This window comes from Apodemus sylvaticus, chromosome 5 (assembly GCF_947179515.1).
Source record: "Apodemus sylvaticus chromosome 5, mApoSyl1.1, whole genome shotgun sequence".
Lineage (NCBI taxonomy): Eukaryota > Metazoa > Chordata > Mammalia > Rodentia > Muridae > Apodemus > Apodemus sylvaticus.
In genome coordinates this window covers 65631738-65657055 of record NC_067476.1, presented here as the reverse complement: position 1 = coordinate 65657055, position 25318 = coordinate 65631738, and the positions used below count along the sequence as shown (strand labels likewise).

Here is a 25318-nt window from a genome sequence, read left to right as displayed (position 1 = left end):
AAGCCCTGGAGCTGCTTGGTCACTTCCACTGTGTGCGGACACAGTGGAAAAGGAACGGTCTGTACACCATGCATTAACTTCTCACCGGCCATGGAACCTGACAGCACTGTGATTTGACTTCCCAGCTGACAAATCCATCAGAAATAAATTCCTGTTTCTAAGCCACCTGACCTATTGTATTTTGTTATAGCAACCCAAGGTGATATAAGACTGTCTCCCTGATCCCTCCTCTGAATGCTTGGCAGGAAGGACTTTGAACTCCAAATGGCTGAACACAAGTCACACCACAACTGTACCATAAACAAGGAATAAAAATTGTGTCACACTACGGAGATGGGTAGGAGTGTTTAAATCGGATTACCTTCCTGCAGAGACACTAAGCCCAGAGAGCGAGTGTCGTGATGTGTCCCGCAGATGTCTGAGTGAGCTCCTGGTGGCTGGAGTATGCTGGCTAAGGCCATTGGGTGGAGAAGAGCGTAGGGTAGCAGCATACATCTCTGTGGTCTAAGGAGGCATTTCCAGAATGGAAAGAGTCACCCCAAATGTCCCCAGTACCACCCAACAGCCAGAGGAACAGGTAGAATAAAAGAGGAAACTCACTAGCCCAGTTTCTCTTTTCTCTGCTTCCCAGATATCATAATGTCTCTGCTTTGCTCCATCCTGCACCCCACCACGCCTACACCTCACCCGCCGCTGATGGAGTGAAGCCATGAGACAAGGTAAATCTTTCCTCCCTGGAGGTATTTGTTTGTTCAAGTCATTTGTGACAGGAAGGGAAAGCTAAGCTAACAGTGGGGAAGCAGCACCTTCCAAATGCTCCCCCACAGTGGAGAAATGGGAATCGTCGCCACACACCACAATCCTGGACAACACCAATTCCCAAAAAACTTTATTCATTGTTTCAAGTGGTAAAATGTCATTGGTCTCTGCGGGGCACCTAGTGGGGCAGAGGGAGACCTGGGATGGGGCTTGGGGTGGGCCCCACCCATTACAAAAATCAAAGGCTTTTATAAAAATGCTATAAATTGGTATCAAAAGAAAACCCAAGGGAGGTGGGAGATGGAAGCAAAGAGGGTGCAGGGAGAGGGGAGGACAAGACCCCCCCACCACAGGGCGGGACGAGACCTCCCACCACAGGGCGGGGATCCAGGCGGGGCGGAAGGGGTGCGAGAAGTTGGGACGGTGATACAAAGTGCATAAATGTGCCTCTCAGACACTCCTCAGAAGTAGAGGGAAAGGAGGCTGCAGTCTGAGCCCTGCCGGGGCTCCAGCTGTCTCCTCACTTGGGGACCCCACAGGAATGGCACTGCCTGAGACTGCTGGATGGGAAGGACCTGCAATTGGGTGGAAGAGAGGACAAAGGTCAGAAAAGAGATGAGGCCCTGCTTCTGCCCTCTGGACATCCTGATTCCCTCATGGGAGCCCAGTGCTGAGGAGGCCCCTGCTAGGACCTCAGGTTAGAAGCTCTAAGCTGCACAGGCTAGCCGAGCTCATAGGGGCAACCGCAGCTCCTGAAGGACTGTCCAACACACAGGACACAGGCCAGGATGGAAGCCTCCTCTCTTCAGACACAGGATAAACACCAGCCTCAAGAATAAACGTAGAGGAGCCAAGGGTAACCAGGTCTCCCCTGCCTCCTTCCAGCCTCTCACAGAAAGAGGAAAGCCAAGGGCTAGCGGGGAGCCCAGGACAGGGCCTCCCGAGTTCTCCACACCAGGCCCTGCTTCCACCACAGCCCAGGAGCACATCCTCACCTTGGCCCCTGATCAGATCTTTTTCTTTTTCAGCTTCAGGGCTTGCAGCCAGTTGGGCGATGATCCTTCTGACCTGGAAGGAGGGTACAAAGGTCACAAAAGCAAAGTTTAAAAAAACTGAACAAGGTAAGAACATCTACCCTCCAATCAAAAGAGGCAGCCCGGGGTTCAGTTGCAGGTCTGGAAGCCCCTGTGTAACATGAAGCAATTAATTTCAGTTTTCCACCTCTATAAAATAGGTTTTCTCTTCTGAAGGTAATACCCAAAGCCTAGAAAATAAAAAAGAACCTAGAACTGTTACCTACCCTGAGGATTTCTCTGGCTTCGGGGGTAATGTTAGGGGCTTCCCTAGCCCTGGGACCTTGCAGGACTTAGAACGCTGGACGGAAGACTCCTTCTGGCTTGATTTGCTCTCTGTTACCTCCCCCTCCTCAGCTGAGCGGTTCCGGGAGCGTAGCTTGGCCTAGAAGACATAGAGGAAAGATAAGCAGGCAGCAAGACTCAGAAGACCAGGCCTTTAACAAGAGTGTGCAGTCCCCTGAACCGGGCCTGAACCCCTCTATAGACAAAGATCTGTCTCCATCAGAGCTGATCCTCACACCCTGAACACATCAGAAAGATGTCAAATGAACAAAATTTAGTGAACAAGGCTGAGCAAAGAGGGGTGACTTCTCACACCTATGTTTTTACTTCTCTCTGTCCCCACCCCAGAGCCAGCTCCTGTGCCTACCTCAAGGTTAGGAGAAACTGCTTACAAGAAACCCAACCCAAGCCACCTCCCATTCCCAGCAATGGTCAGGAAGTAACTCCTTCAACTGAACAGCCCAGTCCACAGTTCCACTCCCCCCTTTATACCGACATTTGGCCCTTCATCTGAGCTGCTCATGGGTGTAGACTATACCCACCCCTCGACCCCCATCCAGTACCCTGGAGCTTCTGAGATGAAAGAACACCCTGTTCTCTCTTCCATCAAACTTGGTACACTGCACAGAGTCAAGCAAGGAACAAGGGAACCTTCCGGAACCCCCTTTAACATAATGAGAGAAGAGATAGGAAAGGGGACTCTGAGGTGTACGGATGTATGGATGGTTGGTTGGTTAGCGATGCTGGGTACGAGGCTGGCAGGCCAGATGGCTGGGTATGTGTGCTGAATGATCAGATGGTACCTTCAAGGCTGATGGGCTCAGGCCAGGAAACAGGTTGACTTTTAGCCCTTTAGTGCCCAAGGACATCCGTGTCCGGCGGCTCTGAGGCTCCTCCACCACCTCCTCGTCTGAAGATGGCACCCGGGAGGTCCTTGGCTCTGCAAATGTTAGGGGAAGTATATCAAAACCTAAGCAACATGCCAGTCACTACCCTTACCCTTACCCACACACAAGCCAGACATTGACACAGACTCTATTCAATTAGTACACTGATCATACCGGTTGAATCCTGGAACAGCCGAGTGTCCGAGTCTGCTGACTCTGACAGTCCCAGGGTGCCCCCAGGCCGGATGGCTGGGGCCCGATGCCCCCGCTTACGCCCTAGGTTGGCACGACTCCGATACATGGCACTATCAAGGATCTCAGTGTCCTGCTCAAAACAATAGCAACAGTAGTACAGTAGTGCCTCTGCTGACCCATACCCTTGCTTCACCCCAGAGGAGCACCTCAACATCACCCCAGGAACTGATGGCTGCTGCAGTTTCTTGTTGCTATGAGATACCCCACAGCCTGTGTCTGTCTCCCATGATTGCTCAGGAAAACTCTGAGAATGGGGCTCTGACACCGTCACCCACATACCCTGATCCTTCCAACAGTCCATCTACCACAAGTTCACCCTCCACTGACCTCTATGAAGGAGAAGTCCTCACTGGGGCAGCTGGGCACAAGTCCTCGGGGAGGCCGCCTGGGGGGCGGGGCTGGCAACTGCTCATCTTGCCTGGTGCCCCCTGTAGGGCTCCAGGGGCCATCCACCTCTTCTACCTGGCTGGCTTCACCATCGGGCTGAGGCCTCGAGGAAGGCAAAGGGTCTCTGCTAGGCTCCTGGGGCTCCCCTTGGCCAGCACCTGCAGCGACTCCTTCCTCCTCCAGCAGAACCCTGAGGCCGGAAGCTGCTGATTCCCTCAGAGTGGCTTCCTTGGAGCTGCTGGCTGTCATTATCCCCTCCAGCAGGCTCTGGGAGCCAGAAGGTGGAGAGCGAGCCAGACAGCTGCTGGGGCTGCAAAAGGGACAGGCCAGAAACCGAAGTCACTCTCCTACCAGTGAGTCCTCATTTCTCCTCCCTGAAGCACACAGCAGACAAAGAAAGGGCTGAGCCTGCTTGGTTGCTGGGAAGGTCCCAGGCCAGGTTTTATCACATGCTACAGGCTGAGCAGCTATTATCAAAATGCTTGGGTCTGCTTATAGAGTCTGGACTTTTCCAAGTTTTAAAATATCTGCACATGCATAGAACAAGATCCCTTTGTGTGTCGGTGTATGGGAACCTGTATGTTGAGGCCAAAGAACCACCTCCTCGTGTGTGTGTGTGTGTGTGTGTGTGTGTGTGTGTGTGTGTGTGTGTGTGTGTGTCTGTCTGTCTGTCTGTCTGTCTGTCTGTCTCCAAGGACAACTTTTGGGAGTCAGTTTCTCTTCCTCTACCATGTGAGTCCCAAAGACCAAACTTGGATAGTCAAGCCCAGACAGACAGACAGACAGACAGCCCGTTCACCAGCCCTACTCCCATTTCCTTTGACAGGCTCTCTCACTGGCCTGGGACAGTCATCAGGTAAGCTAAGTGGGCAGGCCAGGAACCGGCTCTTCTTTGCCTTCCCAGTGCTGTGAGACTATCACAATACCACACTACCACATCTAGCCTTTCTTCTGGGTTCCGAGGACCAAACTCAAGTCTGCACGCGCTTTCCTGGCTGAGCTGCCTCCCTAGGCCCAGAAGGAGTCACCTGGAAAACAAAACCTAAACCAAAATGTCCTTTGTGTCTCAGCCTACCCGGTACATGCAGGCTGACTCGCCACTGAGGCCAGGTGTGCCTTTCTACGTGATATCATGCTGCACTCAAAACGTTTCAGATTGCATGGAGCTGGAGAGATGACATGACAGCTAACAACCATTTCAGATTCTAGTTCCAGAGGATCCGACACCCTTTTCTTGCTCCCACAGATAATGTATGCACACAGGATACCCAGATACACATGCAAGCAAACCACCTATGTACATGCAATTTAAAAATATGTGAATCTGAAGAAATGTTTTTTAAAGTTCCAGATTTGGATTTTTGGATTTTTGAGTGAGGAATGGTATTTGTACCTAAGCCCTTGCATGAGTTCCTTTGCCTATAAATACTAAGTATTTCTCTACAGTCATTAGTAAGGGAGAAATAAAAATGTAAGCCTGTCAGACTAGCACCCAGCACTCAGGACCTTCCCAGAAATAACACTTACTACTGCTGCCCTAAGCTATTGCAGTTCAAGCCCCACTCGTGCTTGGATGGAGCACGGGCTGGATGGCCACACCTCCCGGGATAAGCCAAGAGCAGGCCCATCTGCTCCCTCCCCAAGCTTACACAACCCTCCAGCCCTGAGAGCGACGGGCCCTAACCTACAGCTCCGAGTGCTTTCAATCCTGCGTGTTTGTCTCCACTGCCTGTCTGGGAGCTCCTCGAGGGTTTCTTGGTGCCCCCAGCATCTCTGCCCCATAGATGAGACCACACAAGAGATGAGAAGGCAGGACCACCTTGGACTTCAGCACAGCGATGTGCCTTCTGCCCATGTTTCCTCAGAGAAGGCATAAATACCGGGATGGTACCACCCACACCATGTCCAGCTGCCACGCCCTAAAACATGCTCACTCATCGAACACCTAGGAGAGGGAGGGTGGGTGCTGGTACTCACCACACCTACACGCACAGCCCAGGGCCACACCCTAACACATGCAGGGATAGTGAAGGCTAGCGGGCAATGCCTAGAAGCCAGGGTGCTGAGTAGCTGGCGATACTGAGGAAGGTAGAGAATCAGGCAGGTGAGTCAGTCTTGACCAGGAAGATGAGACAGGGATAGGGAGAAACGTGTCAGTCTGTCCTTCTATAAGCTGCTGACAGATGAAATTAAATCAGCATGGGAGGAAGGGAGGGAGGGAGGGAAGTGGTGTCAGAGGCTATACAGCACAGCAAAATGAAGAACTCGACTGGAGAGCGAGCCTGGATGGGAGCCAAAGCCAGCTCACCCTGAAGCCAGCTTAGAGTCAGGGAGGTGACTCTAACCAGACAGCAGCAATGGTACCCCACCCAGCCTGGACGACAAGGCCGCTGAGAGGATGTGAACCAACCCAGAAAAAGACAGACAGACCTACCCTCAGTCCACTGAGGGCAGGAGGCAGTAAGGAACTCTGCAGAGTGGGCTCTAAAAGTGGAAGGGAACATGGAGCCCCAGGGAGTGCTGTGCACACCCACCCAAGCGCCTCTGCCTTCTGCATCTAAGATGCGGCCCTTACTGGGAGTCCAGGTCATCCACAACCTAAGGGCTTCCTGGCAGGACAGGAAGGACAGGGATCTGGGTGCTGAGCCTGCTAGGCCCTGCACCTATGGCCGCATTGGCCCCAAGTCGCATGTCCAGTCCAAGCCTCTGCTTCATTATCTTAAATGGGAGCCGTAACAGTCCCAGAACCTTACTGGGCTCACTGGCAGGAATATGTACCCACAAGAAAGTTGATACGTGATAGCTACAAATTACTACCATAGTCCTTGTCATTCAGAACAGAGGTTCCTAGCCTGAGAGGACGCCTCACCAAAACCTTCCACATGAGCCCCCCAACTTGGCTACCGTCAGAACTGCCCAATGCGAGCCCCCACCACTGCTTCTGGTGCAAATACAGGGGACAGATCTGCAACACATCCTGGCGTTTCCTGCTCTAAGCCCTGGAATAAGGAAGTATCTGTGCCGGGGCTGGGATGATGCATCTGAAGAAGCAGAGATACCAGAGAGAAACATGGTGACGACTTGGACAGTTAGGGCCACAGGAACAGAAGGGAACTCACAATCACGAGCAGTGGGAGCTTGTGTAAACCACACTCTCCCTCTGGGCCTCTGTTTCTCCATCCCTGAAAAGAGGTAGCTGGACTTAATGACCTTTGAGTCTTCTTAGAGTCTACAAAGATTTCAAACTGGCTGGGAAGGTTTTGTATTGTGGGATCCAAAGGGCAGGAGCAAGGGATGACCAAGAGGCCGGAAAAGAAGGATCCTGCACCAGCCTTGGCAGACCCAGAAGTGCCACTGTCTCCAGGATGAGATGGCCCTAGATCCAGCTCAACTGTACCCCCACATCCCCGCACCATGTTAGTTTATCAGTTATTCCTGCCAGCAGTCTGACCGATGACTGCCATCCATAATGTATTTGTTCAACATAAGGACAGCAACAAAAACGTCCCCAGGGGCCTCTCTTTATGGGCACCTCACATCCACACTTGCAAAACAAATAGATACAAATACAGGTTCTTTTTTTGTTGTTGTTGTTGTTTTTGTTTTCTGTTTTGGTTGGTTTGTTTAAGCAATTAGCACAGGCTAACGCTTTGCACGTGTTAACCTTCTTCAAGCAAACTCCAAGAGTACCAGGAGTAAAATTCTCAATTTACCTATGAGACGTGGGTCCTGAGGTGAGAAGGGCAAAGCCACCTGAGGAGAAAAGGCCAGTGCTTCAGGTCACTTGCCTGAGGTCACAGAGATGGGTAGAGAATCAGGACTAGCAGATGGGCCCCAAGCCAGACTACTCTGACCCATTCTCAAGGACTTCCTGATACAAAGGAAATCTCCAAATTTTTCTTGAAGGATAAGCATTCCACAGTGTATTTCTTTCCCTGCGTCAGACGCTCATAGCACCAGCGCCCCAGACATTAGTCAGGTAAGTCTGGAACTTTGCTCAACTTCAAGTCCTAGATATGCTATTAGACACTAAGTCACATGCATGGCCACACAGCACACAGCTCTTTCCAAACATGGGACTCTATTGGAAAGGACACATATCAGAAAACACAGCAGGCACACAGGCCCTCCTAATGATTTCCTTCCAGCTGTGGATGAAAACACGTTTTCTGTCACATACAATGGGACTCAGATGCTTGTGTCTGGGATCAACTGTAAGCGCAGGTGACCACGTGTTGGATCCTGGTAGCTGTGTCCAGAAAGGCATGGCTGCTTAGTGGGAGCCTCCAGAAACTCCATCAAGACCACCCTCATGCTGCCGCCATCCTGTTAAGCTTGCAAGGAGCTCCCTCCATCCTAAACACAGAAGAGAATGCTGCTCTCCCCCCTTCAAGAACCAGCCCTAGTGGGGCAGAGGGCAGACCTCCACTCCTTAGTAATCTGCTTTGAATAGAGTGGCCACACCTGAAAGCCAGTGATGTGAGGGAGTCAGAAGGGTATAGTGTAGCCTCAGGAAACTGAGGACATGAAACCTGCGCTCCCTTCTGCCAGGACTATCGCTGCTGGAACCTTGGGCCTCCCGCAGACACTGGGAAAACAGTGCTCAGAGCCCAATGACACTGGGAAAACAGTGCTCAGAGCCCAATGACCAGTCCAGGCTCACAGGAACACACCCCTGACGCCCCCAACATTTAGAACTGCACATTCCCACCCCCTACTGACGCCATTGCAACCTCAGCCACTCCCTGTCCCCTACCCCTCCTCTCAACCGGACAAGCAGACTGAGAACACCCTTCCTCAGCCCCTTCCTAATAGCCCTCTGCTCTCTCCCTCTTCCGCCTCCATGCCAAATGCCTCTCTCAGCCCCCACCCAGAGCCTCCCCAGCCCCTTCCTGGTCCCTCCTGCTCTCCTCCCACTGCCATCTGCCCTTCCACTTAGAACAGCCCCCATCCAACACCTCCTCTCCTCCCCTTCCCACATGCCTGGGAGGAAGCTCCCACTCTGAGACTGAAAAAGGTAAAATCTTCTCCACACCAAAGAGAAGAAAAAACCATGGATGAAAATGTTAACGGATGAGAAGCAATGCCTTTTCGTATGTACCCTTTCCACAAGGTATGAAACCACCTCAGTGGGTTTCAGAACATCCATGAGACAGACTGGTTGGTTCTTACCAGCCTGCCTCCCAAGTGGCATGCCTCTAATCCCAGCACTCAGCAAGCAGAAGCAAGCTGATCTCTCTGAAGTTGAGGCCAGCATGGCCTACCCAGGGCGTCTGAGGTCAGCCAAGGCGAAGAAAAGAAAAAGGGTTGGGGGTCACGGTCACAGGGTCACTTGGTTCTCAACAACTTCAGATCCCTCAGCCACTGGTCTTCTGGGTACGATGAGAACAGGCTAGATCCCTGAGTTCCCAACCCCTTGGCCAGACCACTATAATGGAGGCTGTGGTAACCTGGGCTTCCACAGGGCTGCCTTCCACTACCTGTGCAAGCATCCCAGGAGCTCATTTTGGATCTCAGCTTGAGGCCCACAGAGCTCAGCAGACGCCTTACTAGGAAGACACCTCACTTGGTAAAACGCTTCCCCTGCAGGAGTGAATACTTGAGCACGAGCCCCAGACCCCACGTTTGCTTGTTATGCTCGGCTTCGCTTTAAAGAGGAAAAAAGGCCAGGCACAGTGGTATATGCTTGTAATCCCAGCACTGGGGAGGCAGAAGCCAGCTGATGCCCGGGGCCCCTTGGCCTGCTGACCTAGCCGACTTGGCAAGTTTCAGAGTAGTGAGAGAATGTGTCCCCAAAAAGACTGTGACAGCGATGCCAGCAGAGGCAGTGTCATTCCATAGGTAGACACGGAAGCTTGTATATGTGTGCCTGCACACACATGTGCACTTGTACACATACAAACTCTCACAGAGAGAGAGAGAGAGAGAGAGAGAGAGAGAGAGAGAGAGAGAGAGAGAGAGAAACTCACCAGAAACCAAAGATATGGCAGATTCTACTTTCCTAACTAGCCACAACTCAGTCATTGAGAAAGCCCAAAATGGTACCTCAATTTTTACACTCATCTTCTAAAATAGAATCCATTTAACTTTTGTGTTCCAAAGTGCATCATAAAATATAAAATGTGGAACTGAACAGTCACAGCCCTAAAGGACTCTGTTTTCCGAACACCAAAGTCCATGGAGAGAGCTGGGTTTCCCTCCTCAGAGGTCCCTTATTTAAAGTGGTCACACCTTCCCTCCCAGCCCCAAGATGGAGTAGCTTACCTGGCTCCCAAGCTGGGCGTCTCTCCTGTATCCATTCCAGTGTCTTCAGAAGGAGTCGCAAAGGAAGGTGACGAGCTGTCTTCACCCTGTGTCTCTGGCCCACTTGTTTCACCAACCCCCAGCTCCCTGTCTTCCAAGGGGTCTTCAGTCTCCAAACCAGGGGACAAACTGCCACCACTCTTGGGATCTGGCTCTAGGTCAGGGCCCACTCTCCCCACCCCACATTCCCTAACATCACTCGGGGCCCCACAGAGCCTAAGGTTCCGGAGTCCCAAGTCCTGGGCCCAGTCCATTTGCCCAACTCCACAGCCCCGAGAGCCTCCCGACTCTAGGTCACAGGGCACCTCCAAATTCCTCAGGCCTAGATTGTCACCCCAGTCTACCTGGCCTACCCCAAGTTCCCTGGCCTCTCCAGGGCTGCAGCCTGCCCCTGGGGCCATGTTTCTTAATCCAAGATCAGGTGTCCAATCTGCCTGTCCAACTCCACGCTCTCTTGACTTGAGGAACTCTCCAGCCTCTGCCCCTGACCAGTCGGGCTCCCCCACACCACTCTCTCTGGCCTGGCTGTGCCTTCCTACCTCTCTCTGCCCTGGCAAGTCTCTGCTCCTCGCCTCCATGTTGGAAGTCCAGTTCTTCTCCCCAATTCCCATGCCCCTGGGCTCCTCAGAATTGCCAGATCCCAAGCGCCTAGCCAGATCTCCATTGTTCAAGCCCAGGCGGTCTGACCATCCCATTTGTCCCACCAGGTTCTCTCTAGCCTCGCTCGAGCCTTCAGAACTCATACAGCTAGACACTTCCAAGTTCCTGAGACCTAGCTGGTCAGTCCAGTCCACAGCCCCGGCCTCTGCCTCTCCAGGAGGCACAAAATGACCACCTCCACTCTTCCTGGAAGGGCTGAGGCCAGCACCACTCACTCTGTCGTTGCCGATGATGCCAAACTGATGGCTACTCTCAGAGGTCTCTACACACAAGTCCCTGCTCCAGTCTTGCCTCCCTGGACTAAATGCTGCCTCCGACTGGGCTGCAGCACCAAGGCTGAACTCCCCATCCCAGCCCCGCTGCTCTCTCTCTTTGTCTTCCGAGTCCATGCTGGTCGGGCTCTGACTTTCTGCCTGCATTCTCCCCTGAAGCCTTGTGGTCTCCTGGCCGGAGTCACCATCTTGCCAGTTGCCTTCGTCATTCAGCCTGACAGCTCCATCTTGCAAACTCCGTGTACTGGGGCTCAGCAGGCCACCAGATGCCCCTTCCTCCATTTGACCCACATCCCTGCCGGCCTCACGGAATCTGTCTTCGCCAATTGGAGTCTTCTTCTCAAACTCCTCATCCTGCTGCTGGGCCTCCTCAGGGCTGAACCCAGAGCTCAGAGTTCGTGTTCCGAAGCCTCTCTCCTGTGAGCCGAGGGCCCTTGAGCCACAACCACTGTAATCCTTTAACCAAGCGCTCTTCCCAAACTCCTGGTCCTGCTGGGCTGTGGCCCGGCTGCCATGGATGTCCAGTCCAGAATCTCGCTTCTCAAACTCCCGGTCCTGCTCTTCGGCATCGTGGCTGCTATAGCCACCAGAGAGGTTCTTCATCCCCAGTTCTTGATCGTTGTCATCTGTATCCTGGTTGGTGCTCACAGACGCTCTCTTCTCAAACTCCCAGTCTTGAAGGCTTGCGTCTCGGGCGCTGAAAGAACCCAAGGAATCTCGCTTCCCAAACTCCTGGTCCTGGAGCCCTTTGTCACTGGAGTAAGGGTCCTGGGAATCCCTCTTCCCGAATTCCCATTCCTGTGCATCAGCCTCCAGGCCCTGAGTGCCAAGCTGGGCCGGCTTTCCCACTGCCCGCTCACAGACAGGCGCTTGGCTCTCGCCGACCACCTCCTGGCCAAGGCTGCGTCTGCTGGCCCACTCCCTAGTGCTGCCCTCCCCAGACCCTTGCCCATACTTGCTGCTCCAGTCTCTTTCCCCAAGGCCCGGGTCTCCACCAGGACTCCTGCCCCCAAGGCTGTAGTTCTGAGAAGCATCTTGAGACCAGCTGGAAGGCCCAAAGCTGCTGGGGTGTGAGTCTGCGGCAACCCCAAATTCACTCTGCAGGTCTTTCTGGGCCCAGCCAAGGAGTCCCTGGGAAACAGGGGAAGAAGAAAAGAAAAGAAATAAAAGGAAAGTAAACAAAAGAAAAGGGAAAGAGGAAGAGATGAAGGGAGGGAAGGAGAGAGGGAGGGAAGAATTTTAGAGTTAATCCAGGTGGAGTCATTCCAAATTGAGAATGATGGCTACCTAGTGCCTCCAAGCCCCATTTTAGCAGAACGCTGCCAGGATTTCAGCTGTGTGACCTTGAGCAAATTTCTTAACTACTCTGGACCTAAGGATCCTCGTTCTTAAACAGGTAATTCCTACTACATGGGACCTTTGTGAGATGGTCAAAATCGAGCCATTTAAACAGCCTGGCTCACATGGACACGCAGTTGGACCGTCCTGTGGTCATGTTTACAGCCCTTGGGCAACACCTGGCTGGCTGCCAGGAGAAATCCTGCCTGAAGGAGGGGCCTAAATATGGGACCGGGAGGAGGGGGCTCACTGTCAATGAAGGGCAACAGACTTACAATTCACCTTACGATCCAAGGTACTGACTGACAGCACCCACAGCTCTTCTGGCAGCAATGAGCACCCAGGCCCTTCTTCCCCTCGGCACAGCCTTCCCCAGGAAGACTCCACCCTCAGCCAGCCCAGGAAAGTAAGGGCACCAGGCTCCCTGCACCCCCACCCAACATTCCCTGACTCACCCCAGAGCCAGAGGGCGGGCGGGCTCGGGGCTCAGGGCTTCGGAGCCTGCCAGCCTCGTCCCGCAGTGCCGCGTTGGCCAGGAGCCGTTCCAGGACAGACATGCTGGCTTCCCTCTCCCCCGACCAGGCCATGCCCTCCACTTCCCCACTGACCACCCTGGGGCGGCACAGGGCTGGGCAGCTCCCCTGGCCAGGACCTGTCTGACGGCTCTGGCTCCTGCCCGTCCCTACTCCTGCCCCGTCCTGGCTTGGTCGGTCTCGGGAGCAGTTGCAGTTCTGGCAGCCCCGCCCAGAAGCCAATTGAGTCACCCACATCCTGGGACAGACACACCTACTGCAGGAGTCAGTGTAGTGTTAACCCTTTCCTCCTCCTCCCTCCTACTCCCAACTCCAGAGGGCCTGCGGGGAGAGGGGGAGGGTTAGGGAGGACAGTCCTCCTTGCCTCCAGCACCACCCAAACCAGCCCAGTCTAGGACTGAAAAAATATGTCTCAAAAGCCACCTGGATCCTAGCCCTTAAATGCAGTCTGGTAGGAGAAAGGGCGCAGAGCGACAACTGGGCTGGTCCTGGCTTAGGCCCAGCTGCTAACTCGCTGGGTAACTCTGCACAAGGCACCACTTCCTCTGGGCTTCAGCTGCTGGTCTACAAAACAGCTCTCAACTCCACGGGAATTCCAGTCGTAAAAGCCAGCACTCACAACGCATTTCTAACCTCAGTACTTTCACATGCCCTAACTCATTTAATCTCACTCTCTGAGCTACAGCCTATCACACCCTTTGACAGACACAGAAACTGAGGCAGAGAATAGAAAAGTATCTGACTCACACCTGGGCAGAATTAGTAGAGAATTAGTAGAGCCAACCGAGTCCAGGTAACAGACCTACGCTGGCCGATGAACCCAGGCCCGCCAAGGCCGCCCAACATTCCCTTGCATAATACACCCAGGAATAACAGGTCGACTCCTTGGCAACGGTGTACATTGCATTCGGCACTTTCTCCATCTCACTAGCTGGGGAGACGGCTACATAAGGAAGATGCTTACAGCACAAGCATCGCACTCAGGTTCGGCTCCCCATACCCAAAAGACTTTGGCATGTGTCTTTAATCCCCGTGATGGGGGGCAGAGACGGGAGGACCCCCGGAGCTCGTGAGCCAGCCAGACTAGGGAAACGGGTGAACTGCAGGCACAGTGAGACCCTCTCTGAAAAACTAAGATGCCCGGGAGGGCTGGAGAGATGGCTCAGCGGTTAAGGGAGCTGGCTGCTTTTCCAGAGTTCCTGAGGTTAATTTCCACAACCCTCTGTAATGGAATCTGATGCCCTCTTCTGGCAGGCGAGTGTACATGCAGATACAGTACTAACATACATAAAAACAAATAACAAATCTTTAAAAAAAAAAAAAAGATACCTGAAGTTGATCTGGCCTATGTATGCGTGTGCAACATGTGCACGCACACACCTGTATGAAAGGGCAAAGGTTACAATTACGTCTCACTCCTAAGACTGCTCAGCTAGGGAAAACTGGTGTCAGGACTAGAACTCAACAGCTGAACCCTCAGCACGCCCCTATGCCGTTCTGCTAGCACCTGCAGATGTGGGTGCACAACTGTCTTGCCCTCGGTGGTGTCCATGTTAAAGAATGAAGCCATCTCCCTATGGCCACCTTACCTCAGAGCAAGTGCTTGGCGACTGTAAATCCTTTAGCTCAGCTCCAGGCGCCCGCCGTGCACCCCCTGAGTTGGGTGGTGGTGATGCCAAGAGATCATCCAGCCATCGAGAACTGCTTTCAGGGCCTGTGGGCTCAGGAGACACGCTACAGGGTTCCTGAGCCTCTGTCCTGGGCTGGGTAGTCTCTGCCCAGCCTAAGGTCACCACCTCCTCCTCAGTAGACAATGCTTGCCCAGGATCAGGTGCATCGACAAAGAGGATGCAGGGTTGGTCAGAAGGTGTTGGCTGCTGCTGTCCCAGCACTGGCTCTAGCACAGGTAAGGCTGCCTCCCTTGTAGCCAAAGTAATGAGAGACTCCTGCCCGGCCAGTGGCTCCTGGTCCTCACAGTTCTCCATTGCCTGCAGTAAGGGTGTTCTGGGTGGGCCCTCAATTGTAGAGGGAAGAACAGCTGGGGGCTGAGGCTGACTGTCATCTCTCTGGGGTAGGGATATGCCTGGATCATTTGCCTGAACCTCAGAAATAGGCTTTCCTGGGCTCTCTGGAGCTGATGGGGTTCCTGGTCCCAGCTGGGACACTCCTTCCCTGCCACATACAGCCCAATTGCCAGCCTCTGCAGCCTCTGCAGCCTCTGCAGCCTCACTGGCCTCTGTAATGGGAGATGGAGGTGGGGAATCCAGCCGCCACACACCCAGACCTGAGGGCCTTGTGGGGAAGGTCCACTCAAAGGACTGTGACAAGCTCCAATTAGACTCTGTCCCACTTCCAAAGGGACGATCTAGAGCAGACTGGCTCCCCTGATCCTGGGGCAGAGCAGCCAGTGAGCCTCCCAGCTTCTCTTGGTCCTGGCTAGGTGGCCGAAGCACGCCTTCTGAGAAACGGCGCTGAGCCAGGCTGCTGGGACGGGATTCCGTGTGAGCCCTGGCTGCTGCCTCCTCCCCACGTGGGAACGTTCGTGTAACATCGTCCGGCAGCTCAGCCCCCTCAGACAGGGGCTGAGGCAAGGGGACTGGGGGCTGCTCTGGGCTCTGGTGCCCTGAGCCTGTCTCCACAGGAGAGCTGTTGGGACTGAGGGTTTCTGGGGCTGCCTCAGCAGGTAGCTCTGAGCTAGGGGACTGGCAGGGAGGCTCATCGGGCAAGGCTGCACTGGAGGAGGCGGGAGTCGCAGGGAGGCAGATTGAAGCCTCAGAGGCTACAGGACTCTGGGTTTCTGAAAGCTGAGAATGGCAGGGAGAACTCTGGGGGCTTGAAAGCCGGGGAGACTCGGAGGCTGGGACAGAGTCTTTAGCCGGGGGGACTGGGCTGGTTGAGCTACCACGCTCTGAAACAGCATCTGCACTTGAGGTGACCCAAGTCTTGGAAACCTGCAAGAGAAAGATCAAGAGTTGTCACTCACTTCTCAGCTGGGCCCAAGCTCACACAGGGCAAAGGCTCTGAGGTGAATTCAAGCAAGGCTCCTCTACCATGTCATCGGCCCAGAAGAGGGGCCATGTTCTAGTCACTTGTCAATGTTCTCACTGTTTCAGTGACTCACCTGAGGAGCTCCTCCAACAGGCTACAGTTCCCGGGCAAACAACCCAGGCTTTATAAATAGAAGAAGCGAGAGATGCTGACTATGAATGCGCGTGGGAAAGGGCTTGCCCCAGAAAACTGCAAGTTCATTCCAAGCCCAGAGCATCTCCTAGGATCGTCCAGTGGAGGAATAGATCTCCATCCTCTGCTCCGTGCACAGGTCTCAGTACTACCCAAGGGAGCACGGAGGCTGTGGACTCAAGCGAAGCAAGGGGAGTCATGAAGGCCCATGGCTTCAGTAACCCCTGGACTGCCTCCTACAAGTTGAACCTCTAATTTCCACAGGCTCTCCCGGGGGCCTCAGGTTCCCACCTGCACTCTCGGGCTGATACCAAGGTCTACCTCAGAGTTAGATAAGGACTGAATAAGATTTGTGCATATGGGCCCCTGGGTATAAAAGAAAAAGAAAAATCTGCCCTGGTTACTGGGAACAGAGAGAGGAGATGGCATCGGGGAAAGGAAGGAGGCAGAGGTAACACCAGCCCCTGGATCTCCTGCAGTGTTCTACCCTGCTTTCCCCCACAGCTGGAGATCACGACCCCTAGCCACTGCCTCCAGTGCTTTGTCACCCCGTGCTGGATCTGCTTCTTCTTCAGCCCCTAACCCCAATTCCCACTCTCCTCTGCAATAATCTAGTTCCCAGCGGTATGCTTTTAAACTGTACCATTAACGCCCCTTCCCCGTCAGTCTCCAAATGCCACTTATTCTTTGAAAATCGTGGTCCCTGGATCTCCGAAAACCTCCCAGCATCCCTTTACAATTCACGGTGGTTCCAAGAGTACTCAACTCACTAGCATCCTTTGGTTCTGTCCCCTGCATTCTTCTGGGGTTATACATTTAGCCTCAGCCCTTCTCATCACCACTGTCTCCCATCTCAACCTCAAGTCGGCCACCAGCCGGGCCCATTTCCTCTTTGTCCTGGTCATTCTTTTTATGCTCCCAGCTCTCTCATTCCTCAACCCCTTTGGGAACCAAGGGTCAGGAACCCTACTTCCTCCTCACAGCTCCGTCCCCCTCCTAGCCCTCAACTCTCTCTTATCACCAACAGTTGCCGTCCCTGCAGCCCTCGTCGCCTCTCTCTCTGTCCATCATACTGTTTTAAGCTGTTTAAACACAGCTGTCTGCCAGCTCAAGAACCTGGGCAGCTATGTGGCTGGAGAAAAAACACAGCACTACTCTTGGTCTCCCTTTCAGATTCATCACTGATCTACAAACTGGTTCTAGAGTGTCCATCAACCTACTGCATCCCACCCCACACCCACCCACCTCTATCCCATCCTCATCCCAGCCACCCCACAGACAACAAGTCTCCCCTCAAACCTCCAATACCTCCTTCCCATCCTCTCTCAGCTAATGGCCTTGCTTCCGGTACTCTGAGAACACTCTGCACCTTTCCTCTCCACCACCAAGCGCGTGGAAGCCCAAGGGCTTGGTTCCCTTTCGGTGACCAGGCACTAACCTTGCTCCAGGCTAAGGCCAACCCCCCCTCTCTCTCCTGCATCACTGACTTTTCCCTCCCTACCGGATCCCTCCCACAGCACGCCAACTGCTCTACTTTCCTGTCTAACAGAAAACAGGAGAGAGAGCCCACTCTGGCCTCACGTCTCTCTAGTTTACACGCGTTTTCTTGAAAGTATTGGTTACCGTCAATACACACTGCTCCTCTTGCACCACCTCTCCTAGACTCACTCCATACAGGCTTTCTCCTTCACACCTTCCACCTAACTACTTGCCAAGGTCACCAGGGACCTTCCTGTAACTAAAGCCAACTGATGCTAGCCAGAGGAGGCAGCCAGCCTAGGTCCTGGCAGCTGCTGGCACACTCCTGCAGTGGCACACTCTTTGCTTGGCCAGGCTCTAGGGTTGGTCTCCCTATCTCCATTACTGTACCTTGGGCCTCTTCCCCTCTGGTATACCACCTGTCCCTTGGTGACCTGAGTCAGTCTCAGCCACCCTCTCTACACTGACAACAATGTCTGAAGACTTCCTTGTCAACACACTCACTTTCCCTAAATGTCACATACTCTATCCACTCATCCACCTGACATTCCCATTTGGATGTCTAAAGAGCTTCATGAACTCAGCAGACTCCAAAGCAAAGTCCTCATACGTCTCCTGGCTACGCTTTGCCTTTAAAGGTGTTCCAATGCATAGCACGCGCGCACACACACATAGACTTACATCTCTATTCCAGGGCACTCGGAACAGCCTCTACCTGACAATGGCTTTCCAAGCAAGGGCCATTTTTGACATAGTTTGCCCAGAAAAGTAGGCTTCATAAGTCAAGGGAATGAATAGGAAGCCCAGACTTTCCCCCTTTCTGAACCCAGGCATAGCCAGGGAGAATTAGAAAGTCAGATACTTCAGGTCCTGCCTCAGGCCAAGAGAGTTACTTAGCCTGCCTGAGACCTGGCATTCTCAAAAGAAGCCGACAAAGCCTACTGGCTAGAGTTACCAAAAAGATTAAATTGTCTAATACCCCTAGGACATGCCCACAGCACACAGTAGGGGCTTCATCAATGCTAGGAGTATCATAAGTACTGCTCCTAATCATCATGGCCAACCACAGTCTGGCCTTCAACTCAGAAATCTGCCTGCCTCTGCATCCCAAGTGCTGGGATTAAAGGTGTGCTCCACCACCGCCCAGCCATACTTAGCTGCCTTAATGACCAGGCCCACTGCCCTGGGAGTTTAAAGAAAAATCTGAGTCTTGGCAGAGGGTCCCCAGGCAAGTCAATGAACCACAGTTTCCACCATCTAAACTCTGAGAGAATAAGAGGTGATCTCAGATCTCAGATGACTTCCCCAACTCCATGCTACACAGATGTACTCACAACAGGAAGACAACTCACATCGGTAGTTGATTCAGAGCTAGCCAGTTTAGCCAGGTCCCCGTTCATTGCCAGGCTGGAAGTAAGGTTCCTGAGAGGACGAAAGACAGAGGGGAGGTAAGGAAGTTGAAGTCAAGCTCATGGTATGATGGGCTATAGTTGCGCATGCCTTTAATCCTAGTACTGGGGAGGCAAAGGGAGACTGGTTTCTGCGAGTTTGAGCCTGGTCTACAGACTGATGTCCAGGACAGTCATGGCTCTACACAGAGAAACCTTGTCTCAAAAAAAAAAAAAAAAAAAAACAAAAACAACAAAAACAAAACAAAGAGAATGCTGAAGTCTGTCCCAAAATAGAGAAGGGGAAAAGTTATCCCTCCCAAGCAATTTTAACAACACCCAAAGATTAAAAACCTCAGGACTTATTCCTGAAGTTGGTCTGGAAGTTCTAGGGATAAGGAAGGTAGGTTGCACCCACTGAGCAAGTGCTCACTACTTCCTGTACACACAGGGTTAAATCCCCCCCCCCCCCTTATAAAACAGCATCATGTGGGTCCAGGTCCCTCAGAGGCTCCCAAGAAGAAAATGTCTTCCTCTCCTAGTCCCTGAGGGATTCTTCTCTGGCCAGAATGCAACTGGTCCCAGCAGCCCTGTGATATTTCCTGAAGGACTGGGGATTGGGGGTGGGGGTAATTTTCCAAGACTGAACCCTTCGTTGACGGAGAGAGGAATCCAGGCTGGGAAGCAGGACTCGGCTTCCCAGTAGCCCTCATCCTGGGGGTGGAGGGGGTGGGTGTGCAACACAACCAACAGGTGTTTCCAGTGAGAAAAGGGCAGCCTGGAGGGTGGGGTAAGGCAGGGCAGGGCAGGGCAGGGCCTTCAGCTTTAGGCTTAGCCCAGACCACAACAGGCCTGGCCTCCATAGTGGGAGAGAGAAGGCAACCACTGGGCCTAACTCTGCATTCTTCAGGATGGTGCTCTCTTGCCCTGAAAAGCCTTAGGTGGCCAAATCCCTCATGTCCCTCCAGGCCTTGTGTCCACTAACCCAAGGAGCGCTACCTCCCAGCCAGCTGCAGGTAAGAAGTGCATCTGGGAAAATATCTCCAAATAGAAGAAATCTCTATGCAGAAGTTAGCCAAAACCCATCGCACTCCTCACAGGCAAAGACTGGAGTCTACAGATTCCAACATACCGCTCACTCCATACGGCCCGGCATGGTGCTCTGCCACATGGGACCTAGCACTTTTAGAATCATACACATCTGGATTTAAACTGAGAGACTCCAGGAAGTCACTCTGGAGCCTTGATTTTTCCAATCTCTAAAATGGACTTAACAGTCCCTTCCTCCAAAGAACACGAATATGTACTCAATGGACTACAAACTAATCTACTGAGCAATATGACTCTCTACCGTAACATGTATCAACTCTATAAAGAGAACTATAGTGAGCCGGGGATGCAGCTCAATGGTAAAGCACTTGCCTAGCATGAACAAGGAAGGCACTGAGTTCAATTCCTAATAGTGCACATACACATATGTGCGCATACACACAGACACAGACACAGACACACACACACACACACACACACACACATACACACAGCAGTAACACCATTTGCTACAGAGATGCTCTGGGACTTAGCCTGGGTTTGCCTGTATTCACATAAGGAACCTGACAGTAAAGATGATTACCCAATCTGGAGCTACTTGCTCCATAGCCCGTCGTCAAGACTTCGAGGAACTATACAAACTCTCAGTCCTTACCTCTCCTCAGGAGTCTTGCTATGCTCTTCCGGGCACTCTGCGGGAATCTCTGCTGTCCCCTCCTGGGTCCATCCTTTGGCAGGGGACTTATTATCCTTCTCTCTGGGGCAGGAGGCACCATAGGTCCTGGAGCCATATCGAGAGCTTCCATCATGGTTGAAAGTGAGGCGGGAGCCCCAGAGGCGGTCAGGGCTGGCAGGGATCTCTTTCCGAGGCTGTTCCATCTTGGCCAAAATTTCTTCTACTGTACAGGCTGCAAACCTCTCAGAGGAGGGACGGAAGGGGGCAGGGGCCTTCCGCACACCTCCCAGGGCAGCGCACCGAGCCGGGGGCGTTAAAGGGGGCAAGTCTTCTTTCCCGGCATCCTCTTTCCCAGACTCCTGGGTAACTTCTCCTCCAGCAGGTGCCTCGGCTGTGGGCCTTGGCGAAAACGGGAGTGGACGCTTGCTGACGCCGTAGGGCTGAGGTCCTGCCAGCATGTTCATCTTCCGGGCAGAAGGCAGCTCAGCCAGGGGACCCCGAGGAGGACGAGGCCCAACAGGCACCAGAAGGCTGGGTTTGGCAGGCAGAGCTGGCTTGCTGGGCAAGCCCCGGGGTTTGGGCTTGACAGGGGGCTTGGCTCGTGGGTCACCTTTCAGAAGGAAGGATTCATTAGGAACTGTCAGAAAAACCCCGTGACACGTAAATTCTCGTGACTCCTGCTGCACCAAACCTTCCATACTGCAAGTTCAGAACCCATCGTTCTATGTGCAAGTCAGGACCGCCTGTTCCATGAAGCCTTCCTTGGTATTTCACATCCCATGATATAGCCTACCTTCTCCAAACTCCTACAACGTTTACCTTCTTAAAAGCTAGGGTGCTTCAGCACCTTATTCCTCTAGCATCCTATTCTGCTCCTAACATGGGTTCCCATCAAATGAAAGAACTGAGCAGATGACCATTTCCGTCTTCCTGGCCCCACCATACAGTCAGCCTGGGTACCCAATTTAGCCCTATTGCTTTATACCGCATTTCCATAGTGACGTTCTGATCCTAGCCTAGCTTCCCTTGTCCCCCTGCTGCCCCTCCTCTTGCCACCTCTGTCATCCAGTTCATTATCAGGAATGCAAACTTTCTATTGACCTATGTCAAACACAAGTAAATCTGCCACAGGAAGGAAGAAGGAAAAAAAACCAAGGGCAGAAATCTACCTTCTATATAAGGCATTGTAATGCCAAATAAAAGACCTTGGGAATTACTCACGGCCACAACCTTCTATAATAGAATCTTGTATCACCCACTCATTCAGCTAAGCATTTAAAAAGTCTAGACAGGGAGAAAGAAGTGCACTCTGTTTCTCCTGCTGTGCCTCAGTGTCTCCTTCTCAAAGACTCCCTGGACCTGTTTCAAAGACTGGGCTTCCACAGCTGCTGGAGATCTACCTCACTCCCACCAGGCCCCAAGGCCCTTCAGCACCCCTTTCAGCCTCACAGCCTCTCACCTCAACTGTCACTCAGCTACCTGCCAGGACAGTAGGGGTGCAGCCTCTCCCTGCCCCGCCCTCCTCCCAGCCACGGCCCCACCCTACACCCATCACCCATTGGTACCTGGCTCGGGGCCAGCAGGCGCCAACTCCTCCTCCATATCCTGGGGCAGTGGGGAAGCCGCGGCTGTGCTTTCCCTGAGAGTGGATCCTTTCATCGCACACAAGGCACACCCTGCCTGAGAAGTGGGAAGAAGCTGTGTGAGCCGGGGTGGGTGAAGACCCAGGGAAGGGAGCCGTGAAGAAGGGAAAGGGCCTGGAGAGGCAACAGGCTTAGCCAAGGAAGTCTATTTCTAACCCAGGCAGTGTGGGACAGGAAGAGAGAACTCCAGGAGGAGGCCGGGAAGGCCACAGCCACATCCTCAACTCTTGACATAACTCTCCAACTCTTGGCCCTGAACCTCAAGGATCTAGCACATGAGGGAGCCTCCTCCACCCACACCACCCCAAAGCTCCCTCCTGTGATACCCTACTTACAGTTCCTGAGGCAACCCTCTTGGGTCAGGGAGCCCCACTAGAGGTGTCCACTCTGAGCAGAGCGAGAAGGCCAGAAACTCTCAAGTCTCTGGAATCACCTCATGGGAGACGGGAAAAACCCGCTCCTCCCTCCCCAACATGGGGCTCCGCCCCACAGCCGGCCCCCCTCTTCCCATTCCCCTCCCTCCCTCTATGGCTGGGAGTGGCTCCCTACCCGCTCCCCCCCATTCTCCTTCCACATCCCTGCCCCCTCCAGCGCTCATGAGCTGTCTCATCCACACACAGGGAAATAAGAAATAAAAAGTAAGCATCTGGAATACATTTTTTTCCCTTTAATTTCTCAATCGTTTTGGCTTCAGCTTGGAATTTGATGAGGTAAAGCCAGGGCCTAGTCCTGTTACCATAGCAATGGCCTCCCACTGGATTTCCAGGGCCTAGCCAAGGGGAAGGAGGAGCCGGCCCAGGATGGTCAGGGAGGACGGGCAGGGAGGACAGACTGGGCTTGATTGCATGGGGGTGGGGGTATAACTGAGAGGAAAACTCCCTGGGGTTCCCCGTTCCAGGACAGTCAGGGAGGGGCCTACAAAGCCTGTGGAAAGGGAATGTGTGTGCACCCTGAAGGAGTTCTGAGGGGTAAGAAGAAATTAAACCAGATGATAGCCACATGGTAGTTGGCTGTGCCGGGAGCCTCTGGCTCTGAGACTGTAAGATGTAACAGCTAAATGGGCCCATCACTTTAGAGCTGAGGGAATAGTCTAAGGCTGGTTCCCTATCTGAAAAATAGAGTATTAAACAAGTTTCAAGCCAAACAATGCATGCAAAATCCCAAGCCTGGAAGTGGTAACAGTTGGCCATTATTAATGTGACTCCATTCAGTGTCTCCAGCGAGCTAACATCCTTGGTAACCACCTCTACCTACCTCTCCCCCTACCCAAGGCTGCACTTCTAGCCCATTCCTTCATGTCCCCCACCTCAGATTCTTCAGGCATTCCACCCCCTCAGCTCCCACCCTGGCTGCTGAAGCACCCTCCCACTCACAAGACCCCCTCAGGCTCTGGTAGTGACGAGAGCACAGCTTCTCTGGTTCAAGAGCAGGGAGAAGGGCCAAACACCTGGAATGCACACAGCCCTGGAGGGCAACCCAGCCCTTTCTAACCCTCACGAGAGGTTTGCAGCCTCAGAGTTCCCCTCCCGCTCCAGCTGATCGCAGAAGACAGTTCTCAATTCTAAAAGACCTGTGGGGCCCAGCCTCGGCAAAAGGTGCCCCCATCCCCTTGGCCCTGTCCTAGCTTATTTAAAGAGAGTACAGACAGTAATTCCGTCACCGTCAATCGGCTGATCAGCCAACTACCACGGGCTGTTTCCCTTCTATGTGGGTGAATAACGCATGAGGGCGGAAAGATGACAGAAAAAATAAAATTAAAGTATAAATATATACAAGAATGCTTGCTTGTCCTTGAACATATTACAAGGGATAGGGTGTGGGTGGTTAGAAATGGAAAAAAAAAAAACTAGTCCAGAACAGAAAAACCCTCTCACCTGGGGTTGAGATGGGGGCTTGATGGACACATCTGAGGTTATAAGGAGCTGCAGAGACGAAAACAGGCTCCGAGTCCCCAACAGAGGAGGTGGCTACGGTAGACAGGCCCCAGCCAGGAGCCCCAGGTAACCAAGGCCATGGCCATAAGCTGCAGAATCACAGTACCTCAAGAACTCCCCATCCTTAGTGGTCTAGGAAAGCCAGGCAGCCCTGGAAGTAGAGGCTGCCCCCTAAGAATGGACAGGAACGAAGTGGCCCTGGTCAGGCACTCAGAAGGGCAAGCAGGGTCATCCCTAAAGGTCTCCCGCTGGATGTTCAGCTAGTGCGGTCAGGAGGGATAAGTGTTGGAAGAGGGGGGCCAACAGGAAGACGGAACAGCCCAGGGCAAGGGGCTGTTTGAAGGGCCTCCGTGGGGAGCTTACGGACACCGAGCGGCTAGCCGAAGAGGAGGAGCAGAGGAGGGTGGAGGAGGGGGCGGTAGCAGCCAAGACTGCGCGAGATGCCAAGCAGCCCGCGAAGGAACAGACCGAGGACTGGCGACTGGGACTCGGTGGGGGCGGCCTGGGGTAGTTGGGGGCGTGCCGTGGGAGCCAGGGAAGGGGGCCGGTGAGGGCAAGGAGTGGGTCCCTCGAGCAGCTCCGCCCGCCCCCAGCCCCGCCCCACCCTCGCCTCTCCCCGCTTTCTTCTGGCTCACTGCACGGACGCCTTCCACCCCCGCACACACACGCCAGCTCCGCAGCACCCGAGCGTCCCCAGCGCCCCAGGCCCTCGCAAACTTTCCTGGTGACCCCCTCCCACCGCTGCCGCCCCAATCTGAGGTCCTGGCTGCTAGGCGCCGGGTTCTTTCCATGCCCTTCCCCGCCCCCATCCCCAGACCCCGCCCCCTCCGGCGCCGCGCACTCACGCGCTCCCCCGGGACCGGCTCCACTCAGCGAGGTACCCCGACGCCAGTGACCGCTGCTGCCGCCGCCACCGTCACCGCGGGACCGAGCCAGTGCAAGCCCCGGGGCCCCTCCCTCTCCCCGCCCAGAGACACGCCTCCATGTTTCTCATGAATATTCATGTAGGAAACCGAGAGTAGGAAAACGACGCTGAAGCAGAGTCCAGCGGACTGTATGCAAACAAGCACAGATCCTACATAATTATTCATGACCTTGTAAATGAGGGGCCGGCCCTGATTCAGATTTAGGCGAAACTGACGCAATTTTACCCCAGCGCCACCGAGATGATTGCCTAGAGAGGAAACCGCCCTGGACAGCTTTTCCCAAGCCTACA

At 53.6% G+C, this 25318-nt stretch overlaps 1 protein-coding gene across 4 annotated transcripts; it reads right to left on the bottom strand.

Moving 5' to 3' along the window:
* Positions 1-872: 872 nt before the first annotated feature.
* On the bottom strand, positions 873-25046 carry Tnks1bp1 (tankyrase 1 binding protein 1). Of its 4 annotated transcripts, XM_052182853.1 has the most exons (13): positions 24948-25045; positions 24043-24273; positions 22091-22205; positions 20505-21135; positions 18764-18833; positions 14342-15703; positions 9911-12012; positions 3587-3956; positions 3179-3329; positions 2921-3057; positions 2060-2217; positions 1755-1827; positions 873-1334 (listed from the first exon to the last, which is right to left on the bottom strand). In XM_052182853.1, exons 3-12 carry the CDS (start codon positions 22182-22184, stop codon positions 1767-1769), a joined length of 5136 nt encoding a protein of 1711 aa, XP_052038813.1. In that variant the 5' UTR covers positions 22185-22205; positions 24043-24273; positions 24948-25045; the 3' UTR covers positions 873-1334; positions 1755-1766. The 4 variants fall into 4 exon arrangements, with proteins under 4 accessions (XP_052038813.1, XP_052038811.1, XP_052038814.1 ...); XM_052182851.1 differs by lacking the exon at positions 24043-24273 and having other exon boundaries at positions 24948-25046; XM_052182854.1 differs by lacking the exon at positions 24043-24273 and having other exon boundaries at positions 22091-22201.
* Between the last annotated feature and the right edge of the window lie 272 nt (positions 25047-25318).

Excerpts from the sequence above, each read along its gene's own strand:
- Tnks1bp1 (XM_052182851.1), bottom strand. The coding sequence starts at position 22,184 with ATGAAAGGATCCACTCTCAGGGAAAGCACAGCCGCGGCTTCCCCACTG. Across the intron at positions 15,704-18,763 it reads GCTCTGAATCAACTACCGAT|GTTTCCAAGACTTGGGTCAC; the intron begins GTGAGTTGTCTT and ends TTTCTCTTGCAG. Across the intron at positions 3,330-3,586 it reads AGGACTTCTCCTTCATAGAG|GACACTGAGATCCTTGATAG; the intron begins GTCAGTGGAGGG and ends TGTTTTGAGCAG.